Below are 22,509 nucleotides of genomic sequence, written 5' to 3' on the forward strand. Positions count from 1 at the left end.
GCCTGCAATTTCACTGTGATAGTATTATCTGTATTATATTTAATTATGTATATACCTAATTTTTGGTGAGTTTGTTCGGATGTTTGGGTAGCAGATGAATTTGGTGACCTGTTTGGTCTTTCGCTGCCATCGTTGTTGTGCGAATTATTGTGTTTTGCATACTTTTGCCATTAACAACTAAACTGCACTGCATAGCTTTGGAAGAAAAAGATGCTACTCCTCAAAGTTTTTTCAAGGGCTAATCGAAGAAAGAACAAGTACTTCCCAAGTCAGCCAATCTGAAATCAGCATGGAGAAGCATCATTCACCGGCTGCTGAAAAGAACACTGATAAAAACAGCCAAGATTATATTATAAAAATACCGCAATCGTCGAACCAACGGGAATTATTTTAAACAGCAAAGTATGGTTCATGAAAACTTTAAAAAAGTGACAACAGTCTAAGATGACGCGTTTATCACGTCACAAAGAAAGAGTGCTGTGGGATGGCTTCAGGGCCTATCAATGTCATCAACGTTAACTATTTCTACCTAGATTTTTAAGCTGTGCAATTCGTTCTTTTCGGATAAATTGACCAGTGACCAGGGTCATACTTATATTCAATCGCCATCTCTGCTTGCAGCAGATTGCGCATCAACATGGATTATTTGTTTCCATGAGTTTCTACGGCTTTTAGCTAGCTAGGGTCATACTTAAATGAATCTATTTGCTCTTTGGCATTCTTATACTTTTTTAAAATTTACTAGTGATCTACTTTAGGCCAATTCAATGTTGCTGAGGCCAAATAGGCAAGTAAAATTTAAAAAAAGTAAACACAAGCTTTAAAGTGGCTTGCGCTTTATAGTCTATGAAATCAAATCTAGTTACAACCACATAGAAATGGTTAAGCTCGGAGGGTCCATTTTGTGCACCTAATGGTATTCATCAAACGTATTTTAAACACACATACCATATTATCTGATTTCTTTGAAGTTAAACATAAATTTTGTTACTTCAAAGACGTCATTTAGTAGCATAATAAAACAATTTACCCAATCATTCTTGCAAACGTTGAGCACAACGTAAATTAAAAGCTGTGCTTGGAGTACAGTGATCAAAAAACATAAAAAGCAAAAAAAAACAATGGTAAAGCACTTTTTCAAGAAAAACACAATAGAAACATGCAGTTTTAATCTATGTTAGTAAAGAAAAGAATACCGCAATGGCAGAATGTTGAAATTGTGTTTTATTTAGTATGTAGGGGAGAGTGTGGCACAATGGAATATTACAAACCATCACAATTCTGATTGGTCAGATATTATTTTTAGATTAGTAGAAGTTTTGTTGATGAGCTGTATGTTAGTTGAACATTTCACAATTCTGCAACTCTTTTTTTTTTTTTTTTTTCTGCAACTCAATTCTGCAACTCCAATTGTTCAAAATCTTTGCTACTATCGTATGAAGCTACATCAAATGTTATTAGCCTCTTTCTTTGCCATTTTCACATCATTTCAACGTCTAGCAACACTTCTTAAATGAATCATTACTCACTGAAAGTATGGTATTAGTTAGTGGAATTCGCATAGTGATCATTCGTTTTAAAAAAAAGTGCAATTCATCCCATTGTGACTCACTCCTCTCCAACACATGCTAGTATACATGTAAGAAACGACTTCCCGCTTCAGCAATCAATGATCGCAAAATTCACAGTGTTACTTGGTTTCCTGGTCTTGCTATGTATTGGTATTGGATGACGAGTCAGCATGGGAAAGGAAAGTGGCAACAGATGCAGCCATTGCGCCAGCCCTAGCTCCGGCCATTGCTGCAGCGCGCCCAGAAAAAGGGCGTCCTCTTCTTCCGGCCCTCGCTCCGCGTCCGCGGCGGCTGACACCTGTGCGATCGAAGCTTCGTAAAATATGTTGTCACGTTTGAACTACATCTGCTTTTACTGTCATATGGTGTGGAACCAACTGTTCCTACCTGGCCAACGTCTTTGTATGGGAGTTCGTGACAAGAGGCGAGATCTACCCTCCAAGATGGGTCGGATTCTTGGTCTTCCTCGTTTTCTACGCCCTCGAACAACTGTGGATTCTGTGTGGGAGAATTATAAACGAAAATCTCTGATGAAGTCATTATAACAGACTCCATAAACTTTAACAAAAATGAAGGCAACCCTCTTTTTAATTAGTTGGATTAATCAAAAGTGCATATCGCAAACCTGGAATTTTAACCTTGCTTAGAGCGAAGTTTTACTTCCTTGCAAACCCTGCACTACTCAGCTATATGCACGTCATCATGCTCAACCAGTACTTACCCGATTGAACAGGTTCGGAGTTGCTGTCATCCACTACAATAACTTGCTCGTCCACAGACTGACTGTTTTTTGAATCGCTTGTCTGCAAAAAGTAAAGTATTGTCCCAAGCAATGCCACAATACAAATATATCGCATCTTAAATAATGAACATGAAGCGTTGCCGTACTTATCATTTCAACATCACAACCATTAAAAGTACAAAATACTATAGATGATATGGTATGACAGAAGAGGACTAATTTGTATAGTGCAATCTCACTGGGGGCGATTTTGGTTAGATATTAAATTTTTCAAAAAAGTAGGAAGGTTTGTTCAGTAAAAGAGATGTTGACATTATCACTTACGTTTGCCGATGACGAAGCATCAGAACTCGCAGAACTACATTTTGAGGATATGTTTATGACCTGAGGGGTCAACTTCAAAGCTTTCAATTCTGTTTTTGAAATATTCCCTTCCACAACACGTTTCTTTACTCTTTTCCGCCCTCTGCCGTCCTGACCAAACACAAAAGCGTTTTCAAAAGATATCGTGACAAACCTGTAGAACCAAAAGTTTTGTTTGTCGTATCCAGGCTTATGCCCGGTGGTTGATGGTTTAGTGGACGGGAAGGCAAGGAAGCCAATCATCGTGTCCACCTTCGAGCAGGCCCTTCAGCATGCTCTTGAGCAGTGTCGAACCAACACCCTTTCGAGCACCGTACCAGTGCTTTCACCACTATGCAGCCGACAACCACAAGCCACAGGTGAATGGCACTGATGTCGGTATTTCCGTGTTTTTCAACAATTATTGCAAATTTATGTAAATTTGGCTTTCTAAATGAAGTTTAGCATACGAAGATGGCAATCTTCAAACGCTTACTTTACTAAGGTTTCTTCTGTATTTTATTTTTCCGGTCAGCTTTGCTGTTTCAAAAGAATTCTTCAAATTGACATCCTTTTGAGCTGTAAGTACAAGCGTAAAAAATATAAGCACCAAGACGTGTGTATGAAAGGCAAATTTTCAGACAACAGTGATACATTACATAGGCCTACACTTATTATTATAAATCTACAACCAAGTCCGTAGAACAATCAACAAAGATGTCAATAGATTAGTTGCATAATCACCAGCATTAGCTATTTGGTCATCATCTAAGAGCAAAGAAACCATTTCTGTTTGATTTAGTGAATCCGTTTTGAAATAACCATCTTGTATTACCATTCGCTGAATCTGAAAAATGGGAAAATCAAAAGCATAAAAGAGTGAACACCTACTTAAAACATCAAGAAAATGAAGTATCTTCTGACAGGTGTCATTTTTAATTTTCTAGTTTTTACAGTTCTGCATTTTGAATTTATCTTAGTCTAAACATTAGTTCATTTGGTTAGTAATTTTAGTCAGTAAGTAATTTAATCAATTTTTTCAATAGTCTATATTTAGTCAATTTTAGTCAATCAGTAAATTTAGTCAGTAAAAAAATTTTTGTGCAGGGAGCTGTCAGGTTACCACTTCGATATCGCTTGATGTAGTTAGTTCTGTAGATACAGTTCTAGGTAATTTGATGTACGGTAGTTAATTCTTTTCGTCATTATCGGTTTAAGCCCAGTCTTTAAACAATTTGTCTTTTTAATCAATATTTTTCGTATTGTTGAACAATGTGTTTCTGGTTAGGCTTATGATGGTAGACCTTACAATTGTATACCATACTCTTTCGTGCCATTTTCCTTTTATTTCGTCTTTGATTGTTAGTTTTTTCCATTACTTCTTTAATGTAGCTAGAGTAAAACGTTTTTTCATTTCTTTGCACTTTCATCATTTGAATTTTGTGCTGTTTGCTTCCAGCTTAGCTTAACTGAAGATGATCTAGCTTCTAGCTGATCGAAATCGATTTTTAGCAATATATGATTGAACTGACTCGTGTGAGAATAAATTTCTTTGCATTTCCTACTTAAAACATGAGTCGTAATATATAAAATTTGCTTTGGCACAAGGTTGTTAATCAAGTTAAGTACACATTGTTAGTACTGACTTAAAAAAATCATGTCACCCGTCGCACAGAGGCAACACAAAAGCCAAGTCTTAGACAGATTACTGGACAATACCAGTTCCAACCGGATCGGATGTAGCATCTCATCAAAACTTAATTTCAACAACAACAATTGAACTTGTTCCGCACGATCTATACTGGTAAACATAATGCATCAATAATATTTGCTGTTGACTTGGCCAAAGAAAGTTAAACTTTGTCACAATATGTTGGATCAACAAGAGTGGTACAAATAAACAACGGGGTATGTATTATTATAGATCAACTAGGTGCTAGGTATATAGGTCAACTAATTTCAGCTTGAAATACGTACGACGCTTTTCGCTTCAGCTCTAGCTAGCATTCTCTCATCCACAGTTCCCTTACAAACAAGTCTGTAGACGGTGACTTGCTTGGTTTGGCCAAGTCTATGGGCGCGATCCATTGCTTGCTGATCCACTGTGGGGTTCCAATCGCTGTCGTAGAAGATCACCTGCGCGATGACGTGTATATGAAATTAAAAGCGGCAGAAGTAATCAATCACAAAACTGTAAAATGTATCAGTGAAAGCAAAAAGGGTTCGAGAATTAGTAAAATTTGTTGCTCACTGTGTCGGCTGCAGTCAAGTTGATACCAAGTCCACCGGCTCTTGTGCTGAGAAGGAAGGCAAATATGCTTTCACAAGATTGAAACCCTGCCACGGTGTCACGACGAGAGGATATCCTGCTTGACCCATCCAGACGTACGTACATATGCCGCCGCATTAACATGTACTCCTACAAATAAATAACAATACAAAAAACATTGCTAGTGCGGTACGCCTATGGAAAACAGTGGATCAGTGTTAAAGCACGAGAAATGTTAAAGAAGCAACCCTACTGAAGATGGCATGTTCGTGATAAAAAAACTGTAAGCTGGAATACCAGAGGCTACAAATATTGAATTAATCTAAAAAGGGACTGATTTTCTCATTAGAAACTGATTAATTTACATAACGCTGGGCCACAAGATATCGTAAATACATATCAAACAAACTTGGCGAGTTAGAATGGTCTTCAAAAGATGACACTATCAGCAATCAATTGCTGGTGCTTTAAGTGGTGAAGATTGAAAGCAATGCTAAGCAACATCACCAAAACGTAAGAAAACCAAAACTCTATCTTGCAATCACCGTAAGTGTGTCATCAGTTAACGTCAAAAAACCTTTATTTTCAAAAAAACTATTGCGAAAAAAACATCTCGTAAGAAACCCACCTCTAAAATGTCAATCATTTTAGTCATCTGAGAATAAATAAGAACCCGATGGCCGCCATCTTTGAGACGCCGCAGCAACATATCGAGTGCTTGCAATTTCCCGCTGTCGCTCACCAGTCGTTCCCGATCTACAGCATAATGATGAATCAATATCCGGTTTTGTATATGACCAAACTAAGTTATTTTTTCAAAGATGCAAAACAGAGTGGGCTCCAATCGTTAACCGAATAATGTTACCTCGCCAGCTGTCGTTTTTACATTAATTTTTGTCTGCAAACTGCAAACGTTTAATCAATGCAAAAAAGATGATTTTTGAGTGCAAAATCTACTTTGAATTCGAGTATTACTTTTTTGTCTCCATTGATTTATAATTTTCCATTAACAAAATTAAAACCTGGAACAAAAACTGGAACAGGAAAGCGGATGTTCTGATCAAACTGGACACGCTCTTTCAGGTCACGCCCTTCGCGTGTGAATTGATGCAACGCGGATTGGTCGTTGCAGTAGATTTCGTGTGGAATGGAAAAAGCCTGAGGACAAAAGTGATACTTGCCGGTGACGTTGATTCAACGTCAAAAAACGTGGACAGATATTTTTGATACTGTCGTGATGTAAACACATCTGATTGACTTCAGCCCAGACAGCACAATCTGTCATTTTTCAGACGTTGAATCAATGTAAAAATGACGGATTTGCTGTCTGGGTAGTCCGATGTAAGCCTGAGGTGAGCAAAAAAATAAATGTTTACGTTTTTTTGCACATGTTGAATTAATGTGAAAAAATCACGGATTTGATGGGAGGGAATTTTCATAAAATTGTTTAAACGAAGCGCCGCCGTGGGCTTTATTTGTTCATAAAGCGACAAGCTTTTTCAAAATGAAAGTTTGCTGCTGAAGGAGGTCAACGACAAACAGCATTTTCAAGAAAAACAGCCAAGTCTAATGTAAACCACATACAAAGGGGGCTCGCTTAATTAAACCACTTTTCGCAAATCTTTTTGGCCAGATATGGTTAACGGTGAAGCTGCCTGGTTTCAACGTCAAAATGCAAAACAGGAAATTTACAATTTTTTTGCAATAATATTCTTATTCTATTCAGATAAGTATTTCAACCGATTTGCATTTAAAGCTCAAAATTACCTTTGGAAAATAAAGACCCTTGAAAGCTGAAGCCATTTCCGTCACCTCGTTTGTTTTTACAGCAACAGTGATTCTATGTCGGTTAGAGCCAACCTAAAATGAAATGGAATGTTAGCCGCTTAGGTCGCAAAAACAAAAATACAACACAAAATCAGCAAAAATAAACTTACTGGAGACTTTTTCGTTGTAGTTGTTGAGGCAGGGACGTCACTCTGATGCTGCTCGTCATTGGTTGAAGTTATGTGACACGTCATGACGTTTTTGGTTTCAGATACGCAGGTGATCGTGTGGTTGAAATGTCCAATCACGTTAGGAAAACATTCAACAAACAGCAAAGGAGACAATACAGAAGGCTGACGACTTGAGTACTTGTTCAAATCGAGAAATGTTGAAAGTAAAAAATTCAATCTTGAATTATCGTCAAATCGATTGCTTTTTTCAGCATGCTGATGCTTCGTGTAAGTTTGCCGGGTTTTGAAATGACAGTGCGCGGACTGGATGTTTCTGAATAGCAAAGAATGGATTCGCTGTCGCCGACCATCGGCGATCTTCGCAATTTGCTGGCACCTGTTTAATATAAAAATCAACAACAATTACTAATTTAGACTAAACGTAAACAACGAAAAGTTTAGCACATCAGCTTAAGGATTAACATAATATGCCACCCTGCTTCGCACAAGGTTGGGTTTAACTTATGCAGTAGCAACATCAAGGACTTGTTTGAAAAGGAATCGATAATGTTTTGTCACACCGTCATTTTAGGTTCTTATGCATCCCGATTCACCAAGCCTGGGTGTTGTTGTTTTGGGGTAAAAAGCCTCTTCGTGCTTTGATGAGTCTTGTGAATGGGATCGAACGATAAACCTGTGAAACTGTAATCTATATTTCAGATTCAGACTGCTTTGCCGGAGAGCAAACATTTTGAACTTTGGTAAAACGTTAATACGTGGCGTTGAAACATACACCTGCCGAAGCTTGTAATCTGTTTATGACCTTTATCAGAAATCAGCATTTCAGATGGTGGATTTATCGACGTAATTATATTACCATACTTCATGTCACTAACAACATGCTCAAGAAGTTCTATCAAGCGCTTGCAAGCAACAAAACTGATTTGACTTGCAAGCACAATACACAACCGATTAGAAAAGAGTGGCATGAAAACATATAAGAACACAACACTTTACCGCTCGCCAATGTTGCCAACAAACACCCTCCAGTATTCTCCAGGACTCAAGTTCATGAAAGGAAGAAAAGAAAACGAAGATACTTCAGTGCCTGATTTTGCCAAGGATCTAACATAATAGTTTATGATTATTAAAACTAACCAGTTGTGATAACATCAGGAAACTTAACAGGTTTTGGAAAAACTAAGCACATTGCATCCCAAGGTAGATGGTATGCTATTGAACTGATACCACAGACCTGATATAACTTATTAACTTATGCATGTCTCACACAAACACAGAGATCTTCTCCAGTGGCTAGTCGTATCCAAACTTACGCTTAGTGATTGAGGATTTAGAATAAGCAGACGGAAGTAAGTAAATCTTTTTGACCATTAGAGCATGGCATACCAATACATCAAACTGTTTTCAGTGAATGTCGAACCGGCGTCCTTTCGACCGTCAGCCTGACATTCTCACCGCTGGGTTAAGCTTATAGAGGTAAAGAGCCATGTTGTGTGAGAACATAGTATTTCATTTGAAAACCCGAGTTACCAGACTTGGCTTTTGGAGTTTGCACGAAATACCAACAAGTGTCACATTACTATCAATCTGTAACGCATGTCTCCAAATAGCGTGACCAAGAGTTTCAAACAAAATCAGCGACCACTTTGATCCGTATTAATAGGAAGAAAGGTCATGAACATGGGTCTGGTACCGTCATCAGCTTCGAAGTTTCACTCTCAACGTTCTTGCACTGAAGTTACGTTTTACTTCAATAAAAGACCAAGAAAAAATCGACTTTGGGAAACTTTGCTATCCGTTTACCTTTGTACATTGTGAGGAGAGTGGATGTTGAGGTCCGAGTAGAAAAACTTGCAGCTCTTCTTTCTGGTGGAAGTTGGAGAGAAGAAGGAATCATAGATGAGACGTGGCAACAAGTAAGGAGAAGTTTTAAAACAATAAGAAGACGAAATGTCGCGAGAATGGAAGATGTCGGGATGATTGCAGACCTGCGGATGGGAGGTTGTAAGAATTTTCAATACTCACAGGGTGGTTTAAAAAGCTAATCACAAAAAAATGAACAGCAAAACTTAAAATCATTGTTTTACAGGCAAGTTTAATCCGCTCTCACCTTTCGAAACTGCATCACCAAATTCATCAGCACAATGTTATTTGTTGACTGACCAGTCGAGTTTTGTCTGGGGAAATAATAAACTGTTAAACAACTTGAAAACACCCGTCTACTTAACCTAATAAAACAAATTTAAAAAAAAAATCCTAAAATTTTAAAAACTTTAGGGTTAACAAAAACCGTTGTGGTTGAAAGGAAGCAAACTGATACCTTAAAAGCTCCTTTATCAAGACATTTCTTTGCAAGGCGTCGTAAAGAATCTTCTGGCGAGGGGAAAGTTGGCAAAGGACGCGGACTTCAACCTTCTCAGTTAGCTCATGTTCCACGTCACACTTCAAACGACGAAGAATAAAGGGTTTCAAAATCATGTGAAGACGCGACAGGTCACCTGTTGGTAATCTGCATGTTACATGATATCAATTTCGTGCAATATACAGTCAAAGATGCTGAATAGGAATATTAGCATTGAGTCAATAATTCCAGCTTTCAACGTTTATACATGCCGCAGTAGAAGCCAGATTTGCGCCCATGACACTTCTACAACCAAGCTAACAAAAGTAATTTGCGTTCTTCTGGTGACTATTTACTAGGTTACCTCCTGATGTTAAAGATGATAACTAGCTTTTGTATTTCCGACGTTTCGTCAGTCAGCACGACTGACTTTATCAAGGTGGCTAAAACAGGTTAACACAACCTGTTCAGCAACGATGGCACAACACAAAAACGTACTGATAAAATGAATAAAGTAAGCAGCAAGAATCAGAATTAAAACACGCAACAAGACACCTAGAGGTTAAACTCAATGCAGTGAATGCCTAAAACCAGTAGGCTGCTTTCCAACAGCGTAAAAGTAGGCATTCACTGCATTCAGTTTAACCTCTAGGTGTCTTGTTGCGTGTTTTATTCTGATTCTTGCTGCTTACTTTATTCATTTTATCAGTACGTTTTTGTGTTGTGCCATCGTTGCTGAACAGGTTGTGTTAACCTGTTTTAGCCACCTTGATAAAGTCAGTCGTGCTGACTGACGAAACGTCGGAAATACAAAAGCTAGTTATCATCTTTAACATCAGGAGGTAACCTAGTAAATAGTCACCAGAAGAACGCAAATTACTTTTATTATAAAATGCCTGGTGAACAGTCTCTCTCTGTTTTTACAAGCTAACAAAGTTGCCCTTTCTAAAAGGTTTAAAACCATAATTTGCCGTTATTTACAGTGTCAACTTTCGAAGCTGAGAAATACATGAAGCTCACGAGATGTAGATTTGATTTGAAAGCGACACTATCACATCAAAGACACCTTCTTCAAAATTCACATGTATTGAGCTCTTACTTTGATCAATGGAAGACTTGCTTTCAATATAGTTTTCTATGTTCTTTGAAAACCACTCGTTGAACTCAGCGTGGTTGTCAAATAAGGTCGGCATTATGAAGTGGAGCAAAGCCCATAACTGTAGACATGCATGAGCGTCAATTAGTTTCATGGTAATATCTCGCCGAAGGTCGACGACTGGTCACGTGATATTAAACCGATTTAAACCATGAAACCTTAGTAGTAGGGTCATTATGCTCACCAACCCGAAAAAAATTGCAAGAAAACATTTTATGGTGTTTTCCAATAAAATGGTGTTTTAATGGTGTTTTCCATAGTCCGAAAAGGAACACGTTGAAAAGTAGACGTCAAAACATATGTAAATTTACAAATCAATAGAAACGATGGCAAGCTCCATCTGACATCAATCATAGGATCACAAACTACTTTAAAGCTTTACGAAAACCTGCCCTACCTCAGCCATTGTGTTCTGTATGGGTGTACCAGTCAACAACAAACGGTTCCTACAGTTGAAGTCGAGTAATGTGCGCCAGCGGATGCTGAAAGATTTAAGTAAATAGGTTTGTTACACTCAGTGAAAGCAGAAGATAAGCGGTCAAAAGATTTGAAGACAAGCATTTGTAAAAACCATGACATGGTTCTGATTACATAAATTTTCACTGTATCTGTTCAAGACCAAGAGATGACAACTCACCTAACTGACACGGTTTATTAAAAAAAAATTCTAATTTTACATTTTGTTTACAACAGGTATAAAATAGAGACCTGTTTGAGCTTTTCAATGCATGAGCTTCATCGAAGACAATGTAATGCCATTGGATCCTTTGAAAGTAGCGCACGTCAGTGGTGGCTAGTTGGTAACTCGTGATCAAGACGTGGAAGGGAGCAGACGCGTCGGGCTTCACTTCGCCTTTCTGAAAATACAACAGCATGCCAGTGAGGTTGGAACTGGTGGGTGATGACATCTTCGATAGTTTTGGTACAATCGAGTCATATACAGCGTACTTTTCTCTTCAAGGCTCATGTCGTCTGTTGATGATGATTTACATTAAGTGAACGGTAAGACAAGAAAGTTAATCCATTATCGTATAACCTACAAGCATGTTATACCATGGCATAACCATGTGTTCAGGACAGGCAGTGACCCGGCGTCCTTTAAAGTGTCGGATAATCGCTTTCCCCACTAAACCAACTAGATCACAGTCAGTTTGAAAAACGGTGGTGGAAAATAATTAGGTGGAAAATTTTTACAAATCACTAAATCCAAAAGAAACTTAAAAACATGAAGACACAGAAACACGCAGCAAAAGCCACTTCGCAAGTCTTTAAATGTTTAAGAGCGATCTACCCGCTGATCACATTCTAACAAAATCAAAAGAATTGTAAAAATGTTTCAACTCAAGAAACGTACTTGATTCCAAAACAACCGCAACACTTTTCGCTCCGAAGTGCTTCCCCAGTAGGGCAATATCTTGAAAGATGGCAAGAACCTTGAGAACTCCTGGTGCCAGTTGTTCAGTGTGGATGCTGGTGCGATCACTAAAAATGGACCCCACACATCATACCGCTGCAAAAAACAAATACTGCAGGTAGCAAATAGTTTAACATAAAACCTTTTGGTTTCGGATGTAAAAGATTATTCAGTGACGCATGTTCCCAAAAACTTGTTTCTTTTTTCCCTGTTATTGGACGTAAAGATTCTGAGCGTACGCTTAGATTCTGAGCGTACGCTAAATATTAAGATTCTGAGCGTACGCTTAAGTATGGATCAGGTAGGCTCCTGTGCATCGCTGGGGCTTTTTTTCGGTCATTTATCGGTCATTGACTGATTTTTTAGCAAAATGTCCGAAAAAAAAATATTCAATTTGGTCAAAACGTCCGAAAAAATATACACGACGTTTCTCAGAGAAACTTAATGTTGTAGCTGGTTAGAAAGTGCAAATTTTGGTTTGTATCAGCTACTTGAAAGGAAATATTTTCATCAAAAAAATGACCGAAACAAATAAAAAATGACCGAATTTTTTCAAGTCATTTCGGAGAAATGACCGAAAAGTCTCAGCGAAAAAAACCCTGGTGCATCGTTAATAATAATTTGCAATGATCCCATACTGAAGATTCCCACCTCAGCCAAACCTGCCAGAAAGGCGATTGTCTGGACTGTCTTTCCCAGTCCCATGTCATCAGCGAGAATTCCGTTCAGCCCGTGAAGATACAGATTGAACATCCAGTTGACTCCGACAAGTTGATAGCCAGTCAATTGACCTTGCAACATCTTTGGCTGGGCAGCGCTTTGATTGACGTCCGGCGCTGAAGTAGTCCAAAAAATAAATTTTGGCCGATTGTAGTTTTGCATCACAAAACAAGTGGAAGGATTAACAATTATTTCATGCTGAACACTATCAAGAAACTTTTCTGCGCTGATAGCTAAACATGAAAAGCACAGGAAGTGATTAATGACCTTTACATAGAAATATAAAAGGAAAATTATTTAAAAGGAAAATTAAGTGTTGTCAGAGAAATTTAACCTCGAAGAGATGATTGGAGGTACAGAACTTCAATATAGCAAGTAAAAGGTTGTTCATAGCTCGAAGCTGTAGTTTTCGTCTGAATCTCTTCAGGAGCTGTGGTCAGAATAAAATAAACTTAAATGTGATGAAATATTTAAAACAGATGGAAAGAAGAAAAAAGAAAAGTAAGTTTTACATTTGGTTTTTCTTCCCTTTTTATGCTACAAACATTTCACCACGTTTAGGTTTATTTTATTGACCACAGCTACTGAAGAAAGTGACGAAAAACTGCCGCTTCGAGCTGTGAACTTCTTCTACTCGCTAAATTCAACCTCACCATTTAAACAACGCAAACATGCAAGGGAACAACAGTTTAACAAAAACTGTGTAAACTTTGGGATATTTTAAAGTGTTATCTAATGCAAATTGCATGTATCTAACACCATGGAATGTTAACATAAAGCAGTTAGCTAAACCACCCAACAAATGAAATCCTTAAAATAACTTCTTCTGCTCAATTACTTTGATCCTTAAAAAGACTTTCAGCGTTGGAGAACATGTCCATCTTTGACTTGTGGCGTTGAAAGGCGATGTTAGCGTTCCCCAAAGCTTTTTCCCTGGTGTACCCGCTGTCTGCATGGTAACCGTAAAACGTCAGCGCAAGAAGCCCACATAAATCATCTCACACAGCAAAATCCCTCATTTTTATAATGATTCAAAGTTTGCAGATCTGAATAATTTGTCACATTCAATCAAGTGGCGAGATCGTGAACATGACGAACTGACGGTGCGAAAAAACGTCAATGACATTACAAATTGTCCTCTTGCTTATGCTCATTGCTCCACCAGAGGGGGCTGTTGTAATAGTTAATGGTGTGGCTATTATGCTGACACCCTGGCCAGGTGATGTACGCCAGTATGATTACCACTAGAAAGGGAACCTAATGAAGATCAGCATATTTAAGCTCACTTAATATTGTTCATGCTTCCAAGAAGATCAAAGACAAACTTTTCTGTCGTTGCAAAAATGATATTAACGGGACGGAACATTAACAAACGCGTTAACTACTGTAAACATTTGTTGGTACGAGGTAATAAATTAAAAGAAAAAAAAAAAACGATTAAGCAGGGGTTTTCAACGGGAGATGGTTTTTCCAAACGAGAGTAAATAGCTAGTTGAGATGAATTTATATTTAGAAAAACAGCTAAGAAAATGAGACAAAATTTAAGAACCACAGATAAAAAGTGACTTGTAGTTGAAATCCCCTCAATTTTTAAGGATAAGCTTCCATTTTTTTCTTCTTAAAATAGCTGCTAAAACTCACTTTACCTAAAAGATCATCTGCATCAGTAGTATGATCCAAATGAGATAGGATTTCTTCTTTCATCGGATCTTCAACAACACTTGTGTCCAGTGTGGTTACTTTGCTAGCTGCCGGTGAAAACAATGTACTTTGTACAATAAATGACGAGCAAATGGGAGAACACACTTTCTTATCTTAATATGCAAAAAAAAGTCCCAACAAAACAAGGCAAAATACTGTCTGATACAAGTCCTGTTAATCACCACATGACAAGATAGGAATCAAAGCGTTATCAGTTACCTAACCAGAGTGATATTATTTTTATCCATTTATCAGCTCGAAAGCTGCGATGTTTCACCAGACGTTGCTTTGATTAAAATTCACAGGAGGCAACATCTCTAGGAAAACATTGTAGTCGCATATAGATCACCTTCTTGTAAAGTCAAATTTCCGCTGACGAAATGTGCGTAGAGTTCGGTTTGCGTGATAAGAAATTTCAACTTCTGCTGTTGTTTGAGAGTCTGAAAGTGAAAAGAGTTCAAAGTCACAGATAATCATCTAATTCTAAGGAAACAGATGAAAAACCAAGTGCAAATTCCACTTTTTGTTTTTTTTAGCACACACTTTGGGAGTGGCTTTGGTAAGAACTGAACAATTTGTTAATTTTCCAAGTAATTTTCTAAGGTAAAAAAAACAGAAAAGTTTAAGATCTGTATCAGGTCGTGAGTTACTAAACGGAATCCTTTAGAAGTAAAACTTAAAATATTAATCTTATTAATTCCAAGCAAAAGTATGCTTCAACTAAACTTTTTCACTGGTTAGTCCGGAGATTATGAAGTAGTGATAAAATAATATATACTGTCACAAAAAAGGCATATCGGAAACTGAGATATAAATAACCATTCCAAATGTAATTTTAGGTGCTGATACCCAATTTGAACTCAGTTTTGCGGGTCTGCTACTATTCGGTGAGTCCGATTCGGTGAGTCCGATTCGGTGAGTTTCTATCCTCTAACCCCTAACCCTAAAACGGCAATGATAATTAGGCTACAGTACCCGATAATTTAAAAAAAAAAATGAAAAAATCCCCCGTTAAGGCATCGAACTCACCGAATCGGACTCACCGAAACGGGCCATTCCGCAGTTTTGCTCTATCACGTCAGGGTTTTGAGTTGTTTACATTTTTTTATTCCAAATTTAGCAAAAATATGCTATAAAGCTTTGGTAGAGAGTTTGCTTTGTTGAACCATAGAGAAATATGCTATAAATCGTCAAATTTTGTTTCAGCATTACGGCCTTAAAGTCATCAGCATCACGCCTTAGTGTTAAGCTCATGTATCAAATTAAAGATATCATTGATATAAATCTAGCTGTTAAAGCATAAATAATTTTGATCACGCTTCTAAACTAACACAAACTGCATCTTGACTAACGTAATCGTTCTTTATGGTGCGATAATTCAGGTTCCATATCCAATGCCCATTGTAGAAACAAAATAAGGAACTTTTGATTTCTTCAGCATGATTTTGTCAACAAATAGATGTTTTTTAGGTAGTATCTTTAAAACTTTTTGCTAATGCCTGCTTTGCTCAACTAGATTGCTATCACAGCAATCTGGGGGCTTTTGGACAAAACAAAATTTGACGATTTATAGCATATTTTGCTAAATTTAGTATGAAAAAACGTAATTAACTCAAAACCCTGACGTGATAGAGCAAAACTGAGTTCAAATTCGGAAACAGCGCCTAAAATTACATCTGGGATGGATATTCATATCTCAGATCCCGACATGCCATATTTTTTATGATACAATGTAATCTAAATAAATATACATCAAGTGAAGAGCAAACCTCTCTCATTGCGTCGTCGATTCGCTGCTGTACAAGAGCTTGTTTCTCGGCGTGTTTTCGCTGAGTCTTCTCAACTCGGACATACTTTTTCCAAAATAGCTGGGCCTCTCTTGTCATGCGCCGAGCTCGGCCTATGATGGTCTCTTTCTTTGCCCGAAAACGAGAATCATGGGCCTTCGCTCTCACTTTTTTCGATGCATCTTTGCTGGCCTACAACAAACTATGCTCATCACTTACTGAGCAGTGACTGTTTTGTTTCTGATAACGTGATGTAACATTGTTACAATGTTCATCAAACCACATTAAGAAGGATGATTGAGGTTGGGGATATTTCCAGTATTTTATTAAGCGGACTTATCAGTTAGTCGATGACCCTTAGAAACATGTCTCTGCATAAGCGCTAACACGTGCATAGTGCAGTCTATGAATAAGCTGCTACAAAAAGTTGGTATACCCTAATGTAAATATATACCGTAAATTTGTCATTTGCAGAAGCAACACCAAACCAAGTATGAAACTTATCATTAAAGGCAACATCAATGACCCAATGTAACGAGCATACTCTTCAGAATGAGAGATTCTAAGAATGAGAAACCTCTTTTGCAAACGAGGGAGAGAACTGATAAAAAGGGCAAGCGGTGGAGGGTTGGTGAGAAACCGCAGGTTCATACAACAGAGAATATATGTGCACTGATTCGTCACTCTCCCAGATCGGAATGGCCCGTTTCGGTGAGTCCGATTCGGTGAGTCCGATTCGGTGAGTTCGATCCCTTAACGGGGGATTTTTTCAATTTTTTTTTTAAATTATTGGGTACTGTAGCCTAATTATCATTGCCGTTTTAGGGTTAGGGGTTAGAGGATAGAAACTCACCGAATCGGACTCACCGAATAGTAGCAGCCCCCTCCCAGATGACGTTAGACCTATCCCTAGTATCAATGTGGAGTTTGTGGACTTGTCAGCTAGACCACGCCAACAGGTTAAGAAATGGAATCACTTTGTCGAAGACCAGAGTTGGCCTTAACTTGCCTGGTAAAATGTGTTAATTGTGGTACAATGTTTCTCTGTATTATTGAACTTACGTAGGAGGTGTTGGAATACTGTATTTGCAATAATACGTTGAAAGAACTGCTGTTGCATCCAGCGCAAGTAAGTCTGATTCTGTGCGAAGCTACTTTCTTGCGCTGACTGCAACGTGTAAATCGTTCAATTCTCAGTGAAATCATTCTCAGTGAAAGGCATTCGGTAACAATAAATAGTAAACAATAAACATACTATGGTTCTTTATTTCTCTCGTTTTGTTATGCAAAATAAAAGAATAAAGCAAGTGGTAAAAGCAGAAGATTGAGATGGATGAATGAAGAAAAACGACCATTGTGAAGGAGTGTTCTTCCCGGCTATCAGCACAAGGCTGAGCACTCACTACTTAGTACAGCGAACAGTTGCGATTCGCTAACGATCATGTTGGGAATTAACGAACAGTAATGAGTGACAAGGCACAATGGCTTTTATCTGGCTCAGACACGTGACAAGCTATTAATGAATGCTTTACCTTCTTTAGCAATGCTAACTTGGTAGATTGGTTTTGCATGTGTTGGCGATAAGCCTGCAAAAGAAAAACCGAAATTAGCACTCTTGAGTGCGTATTCGTTACGTAGTCCGGGTAACTTTGTATTAAACTTATGCATCCAAACATTGATGCGTTACACAACTGTGCGAGCATAAAACAAAATTTTTACCTTCGGAATTTCTTTTTTTATTATAATTTTCCAAACGTGTTTACGGACAGCAGCGGCACTCGTGCTGCGTTTCCTTGACAACGACAGAGCTCGCTTTTTTGCACCGTCGCCAAGCATTTTCCCGTTGAAGTGAGATAAATTTCTGAGAGCAACTGCGGACGATGCATTGGAAGATGTCTGCTGATCTTGGGGGGACGATTGCTTGCTTTTCCCTACATTGTTCAACAAGGCTTCAAAAAAGCGTTTAACTCGACGCAAAAAGCTGCATAAACACCGTCATCGTGTTGTAGCATCTTTGAGATTTAATTGTCAACATCGGTGAACAGTTACCGACTAATTGTGAAAGATTGATAACCCATTCTTTGAAATGTGCGTTGCAAAAAGGCATATAGGGCTGGTTAATTGGCTGCATGGAAATTCTCAAAACATATTTCCTTTCATGTTAACACTCACAAACAGCAGCGCTGTAGGAAACCAAGTTCTATGTATGAAGCTAAATAACCATGCTGTTCCAGCATCATAGCAAATGTGAATTATAAAAATGTGATATAACTTTATTTTGGAATTGTTTACTTTTTCGCTTCATGCATTTCTTTTTCACAGCAAGTCGATGGGCCGGCCATTTATTCTTTCCAGTGATAAGATCTGAACTGAAAAATATTGGAAAAACTAAACATTAAAATTACGTTTCAACATAAAACTTTTGTCATTAAACGTTTCATTAAAAATCTTCATTTGAATTCACAAATGATCAAACAGGATACATAGTGTGACAAAAATGAAGAAAAAAATATATTTGAAGTCGAGGAATGCACTGAGAAGTGAGGAAGCTACACTTGTGAAGCGAAAGCTCGAAAAATAAACTTGTTTTCATCAATTTAGTGCACTTTTTTGTGCTCTTTGTCTTTTTTTAAGACACTTTAAAAAATTGAATCTTTATACAATATACATTGTTTTCCACTTTGGATCCAACAAAAGCTACCATTAGTCGCAATTTGCGACAATTGCAGTTTATGATGCAAATTACATATAAAAGATGTACTGATATATCGACATCGACAAAGTTTGGCCAATGCTACTACCGATAGCTGTTGCAACGTCTATCAAAACAAAATTTGGTAAAAAATTAATTAATCATATACAGTAGCGAAATTTGCGCACTAAAACTTTATGCGACTTTCAGCGTTCTGACATTTTCCTTAGTTTTGTATGCACACCTTTGTATTAAACAGATTTATCCAAAGTCATGAAATTGACCACAGCCACACACACACCTCCGGCCGGAGCTGAAAAACGTGGCCGAGCCAGAGTCGGAGGTTGTCGAATTTTAAGTGGGGAAACATATTTTATATTCATTTTCAAAACCAAACGTTGATATCCCGGACTAAGTAAGACTACCTATAGTGCATGAACTTGGATAACATTGGATCCGAATGAAACTGGTCTCGATAGTGTAACGTGGCTTTGTGAAGTTTTAACATCTCATTGATATCCTCCTCCTCCGACTCGGAGGAATCCTCCAGAAGAAGATCCTAAAAGTAGAAGCAGCATATTGATGAATTCATGGCTAGACATTCACAAGCAATACTTTTGTGCCATAAAGTCGTTTACTGAAAAGCAATACAATTAGAGGTAAATAGTCTGTTTGATAAAACACCACGACTGACAAGTCATCTCAAGTCTTAAAGAACGAGTTTTGTCAGCTAGTTATGTTTCTCAAATTTTGGGAAGTTTGCCAGGTCAACTTAACCTAAAGCCAAAAGATTCCTGGAAAAAATGTTGGTGGTATCCTTTGTTTATTGATGTGCAAAAGTGAAGTGCTTAGCATTGGCTGCATTTTATGTTTAAGTATGTATGTAGAACCTGCTCAACCATGAAAGCCAGTGGTCCAAAAAAAAAATTTCAAAGAACCTTATAGCATACCTGCATTTTCTTGAATAAGAGAAAAAATGTGAAAAAAGTGACGCAAAGATAACATCTCTCTCTGTAGGTATCATAGCTGATACAGCCCTCGATGTACATTGTACAATGATGTTCACGTTTGATCGATCTCGTGCGTCTTGTCAAATTTTAATAGGGTTTTTGATATGTGGCTGAAAATTGTACAAAAATGTGAATCTTTGAGCTCCTCAACCGTTTTCCTAGTATTTTTCCACTTAAAGATAAATCTTCAAGTTCGCCTAAGTTCCTTATGATGTGACCCAAGAACTCCAGCTGCCGCATTTCTAAAGATCTCATTATCTGCTGCTCCCGGACCATCTGTTGGAAAACTGCTCTGTTGGTTCGAAAATCTGTTCAGTGTCCATGAAATTTTAAGAATTCTTCGGTAAAACCACATTTCTGCAGCTTCAAGCTTTTTTCGGGTTTTTGCCGTTAGCGTCCAGGTTTCACATCCGTATATCAAAATTGACCAAACAAAGCATTTTAACAAACGAATTTTTAAGGTTTTGGAGAGCTTTCGATCTTAAATTTTTTTGCCATGGTATTGAAACTTGACTTTGATAATGCAATGCGTCGTCTAATTTCTTCTTCACATTGAGTGCTTGAATTCAGTATTGAGCCCAAATAATTGAATTTTTGAACCTGTTCAATTTTGTTATCACTGCAGTACACGCAAATTGTTGGTTCAGGAAGACGTTTCGAGACTGCCAGAGTTTTGGTTTTGTTAATGTTTATTTTTAGTCCATATTTTTCACTAGATGTTTGAACTGCATCTAGTAAAATTTGCAAACCCCATTGTGACGTTGCAAGCAGGACTGTGTCATCTGCATATCGAATGTTATTTATAAGTTTTCTGTTTATATTAATTCCTTCATCAATTTCTTCCAGTTCTCTAAGGATGAGTTCACTGTACAAATTGAAGAGATCTGGGCTCATGACACAGTCCTGTCGAACACCTCTTGATATTTCCATCCATTCAGTGATTCCATCGGGAAGCATGACAGCGGCTTGCTGCTTGTAGTATAGATTGTGTAACATACGGAAATCTTTATCATCAATCCCAATTCGTTTTAGTGATGAAAGAAGCTGGAAATGGCGTACTTTATCGAAAGCTTTCTGATAATAATGAATCACAGAAATACATCTTGTTGGTGTTGAATTGAACGTTCACACCATAGGCGCCTAACTATTTTTTTGGCCGTGGGGGCGAAAGTGTGTTTCATCAGCAGCAACGTAAATTCAGCAAAATGTCACGCAGATGGATGACGTAATTATGTCGTCACACTAGGATTGCTTTTATTTCCACACTCGGAGTTATCGCTACGTTCCACCTACCGTTAATTATTATAAACAAAACTCGACCAAAACACATGCCATGCGTCTGCGTTGGCTAGCGGTTGATGGACTGCGACTCTTTAAGCTAAGCACAACATAAAGTTTAGCAACGAACTAGCAACAATTCATGTTTACATCAATTCAACAGCACGTCACCTTGAATAAATTTAAAAGTTGCTGACATCCGTAAACAGCCCTTGGAAGATAGTTACGGAGAGACGTTTGATTAAGTTTTCGACTTGACATTGCTCCCTTTTCACTACAATATCGCAACTTATGACTGACCTGCTTTTAATTCGTGGTAAAACGCCCGTTTTCGTATTGCAGAAGAAAAAAAAGATGCGCATATTCCCCGCCTTTGATCGGGTTTCCATGGCAACGGTCGTGTGTGCGCCATGCAGTTTGCGCGAGTCCGTTGTTGTGTTGATTATGCCGCGTGTGCACAATGCGGTTTGTACCAGCCCTTGTTGCGTTGGTTAGTGGTTACCTCGGGCCGAGACTTCAAGTTCATTTTCACAGCAAGCGATTCACTGCCGCGACAATTCTCTGCAGAGGTTTCGACTTTCGAAAGCGACCTTGAGTCTGTTTGCAAGCGCAGCTAAACGCATGCTGCGTCAACGTAGCAAATTATGTTGTTTTTGGGTGCATTCAACATCTGATGACATTGAATCGACGCAAAATGGTAGATTTTTGCTATGTCTCAGGCAGCAAAAGCAGAGCAACGTCTGCAGACGTTAAATCAATGTAAAAATGAGAGATTGTTTTGTCTGGGGTGGGATTGTAGCATCGCTACTCGTTCTAGTGATTATATATCGCGAAGCTGTTGCGGTTTGGATTTAAAAATGTTTTCCTGCTGCCGATCGCTAGTTCATCTATTGTTTTATCTATCAATGCAGCATAAAAAGTTGCTCCCACGCAGAAATATGCGTGGGGGCCTGGCCCCCACGGCTTAGGCGCCTATGGTTCACACAGCATACAAACTACAAAAATTGCACTTCTGGTTCCTCTGTCAGGCATGAATTCGTATTGGCAAGCAGATATTTCCGGTAAAATCCTTCTTCGTATTCTTTGGAGGACAAAGATAACATAAGTGGTCTTAAAATGGGCATGACATGCACAAAGTAGACATATAAACTGATGACAATATGTTACCTTGATCCATTGTCTTGACTTATCGACCTCAGCAAAACAAAATGGAGGCAATCGTTGTTGTGAGGAAAGGTAAGAGCTCACACATTCTTCTTCATCATCATCTTCATCACTGTGGAAAATAATTTCAAGGAAATAGAAACAAAAAATTAGTTAATAAACATCACATTAACCGTCCTGTAACTGTAAGTTATTATATTTGTACAATGGAACACATACCTTTCGACATCTCCAGCTATTTGAAGTAAGCTTTGGAAAAACACATCCAGACTAAGAGCTTCTCGAATGCGTTGTTGTTCCATTAGCATAAATAGAGATGTGTTTGTAACTAATCAAAGCTATGTATGACATTTGCTTCAACCTA

The 22,509-nt window shown here is 38.1% G+C and overlaps 1 protein-coding gene across 1 annotated transcript; it reads right to left on the reverse strand.

Annotated features, from left to right (window-relative positions):
• Positions 1 to 1,661: 1,661 nt before the first annotated feature.
• On the reverse strand, positions 1,662 to 22,447 carry LOC145786143 (chromatin-remodeling ATPase INO80-like). Its single transcript, XM_082597795.1, has 32 exons — positions 22,365 to 22,447; positions 22,149 to 22,257; positions 19,119 to 19,252; positions 18,294 to 18,370; positions 17,721 to 17,932; positions 17,534 to 17,587; positions 15,984 to 16,193; positions 14,564 to 14,654; positions 14,160 to 14,261; positions 13,352 to 13,462; positions 12,848 to 12,943; positions 12,445 to 12,629; positions 11,734 to 11,889; positions 11,088 to 11,236; positions 10,777 to 10,861; positions 10,323 to 10,440; positions 9,203 to 9,380; positions 8,993 to 9,059; positions 8,686 to 8,870; positions 7,879 to 7,986; positions 6,862 to 7,258; positions 6,692 to 6,784; positions 5,947 to 6,082; positions 5,553 to 5,680; positions 4,907 to 5,074; positions 4,633 to 4,791; positions 3,400 to 3,502; positions 3,152 to 3,234; positions 2,638 to 2,787; positions 2,293 to 2,374; positions 1,968 to 2,069; positions 1,662 to 1,869 (listed from the first exon to the last, which is right to left on the reverse strand). The coding sequence occupies exons 1-32, from the start codon at positions 22,445 to 22,447 to the stop codon at positions 1,712 to 1,714; spliced, it is 4,269 nt and encodes a 1,422-aa protein (XP_082453921.1). The 3' UTR covers positions 1,662 to 1,711.
• Between the last annotated feature and the right edge of the window lie 62 nt (positions 22,448 to 22,509).

The sequence above is a fragment of the Aplidium turbinatum genome, chromosome 17 (genome assembly GCF_918807975.1).
Source record: "Aplidium turbinatum chromosome 17, kaAplTurb1.1, whole genome shotgun sequence".
In the NCBI taxonomy this organism is placed as follows: domain Eukaryota; kingdom Metazoa; phylum Chordata; class Ascidiacea; order Aplousobranchia; family Polyclinidae; genus Aplidium; species Aplidium turbinatum.

Bases quoted from the DNA above. Each gene is read 5' to 3' on its own strand.
- LOC145786143 (XM_082597795.1), bottom strand. From the start codon at position 22,447: ATGGAACAACAACGCATTCGAGAAGCTCTTAGTCTGGATGTGTTTTTC. The intron at 9,381-10,322 runs GTAAGAGCTCAA...GATTACCAACAG, and splicing joins CAAGTCTTCCATTGATCAAA to GTGACCTGTCGCGTCTTCAC. The intron at 5,681-5,946 runs GTTTTAATTTTG...ATTATGCTGTAG, and splicing joins TGTTCCAGTTTTTGTTCCAG to ATCGGGAACGACTGGTGAGC.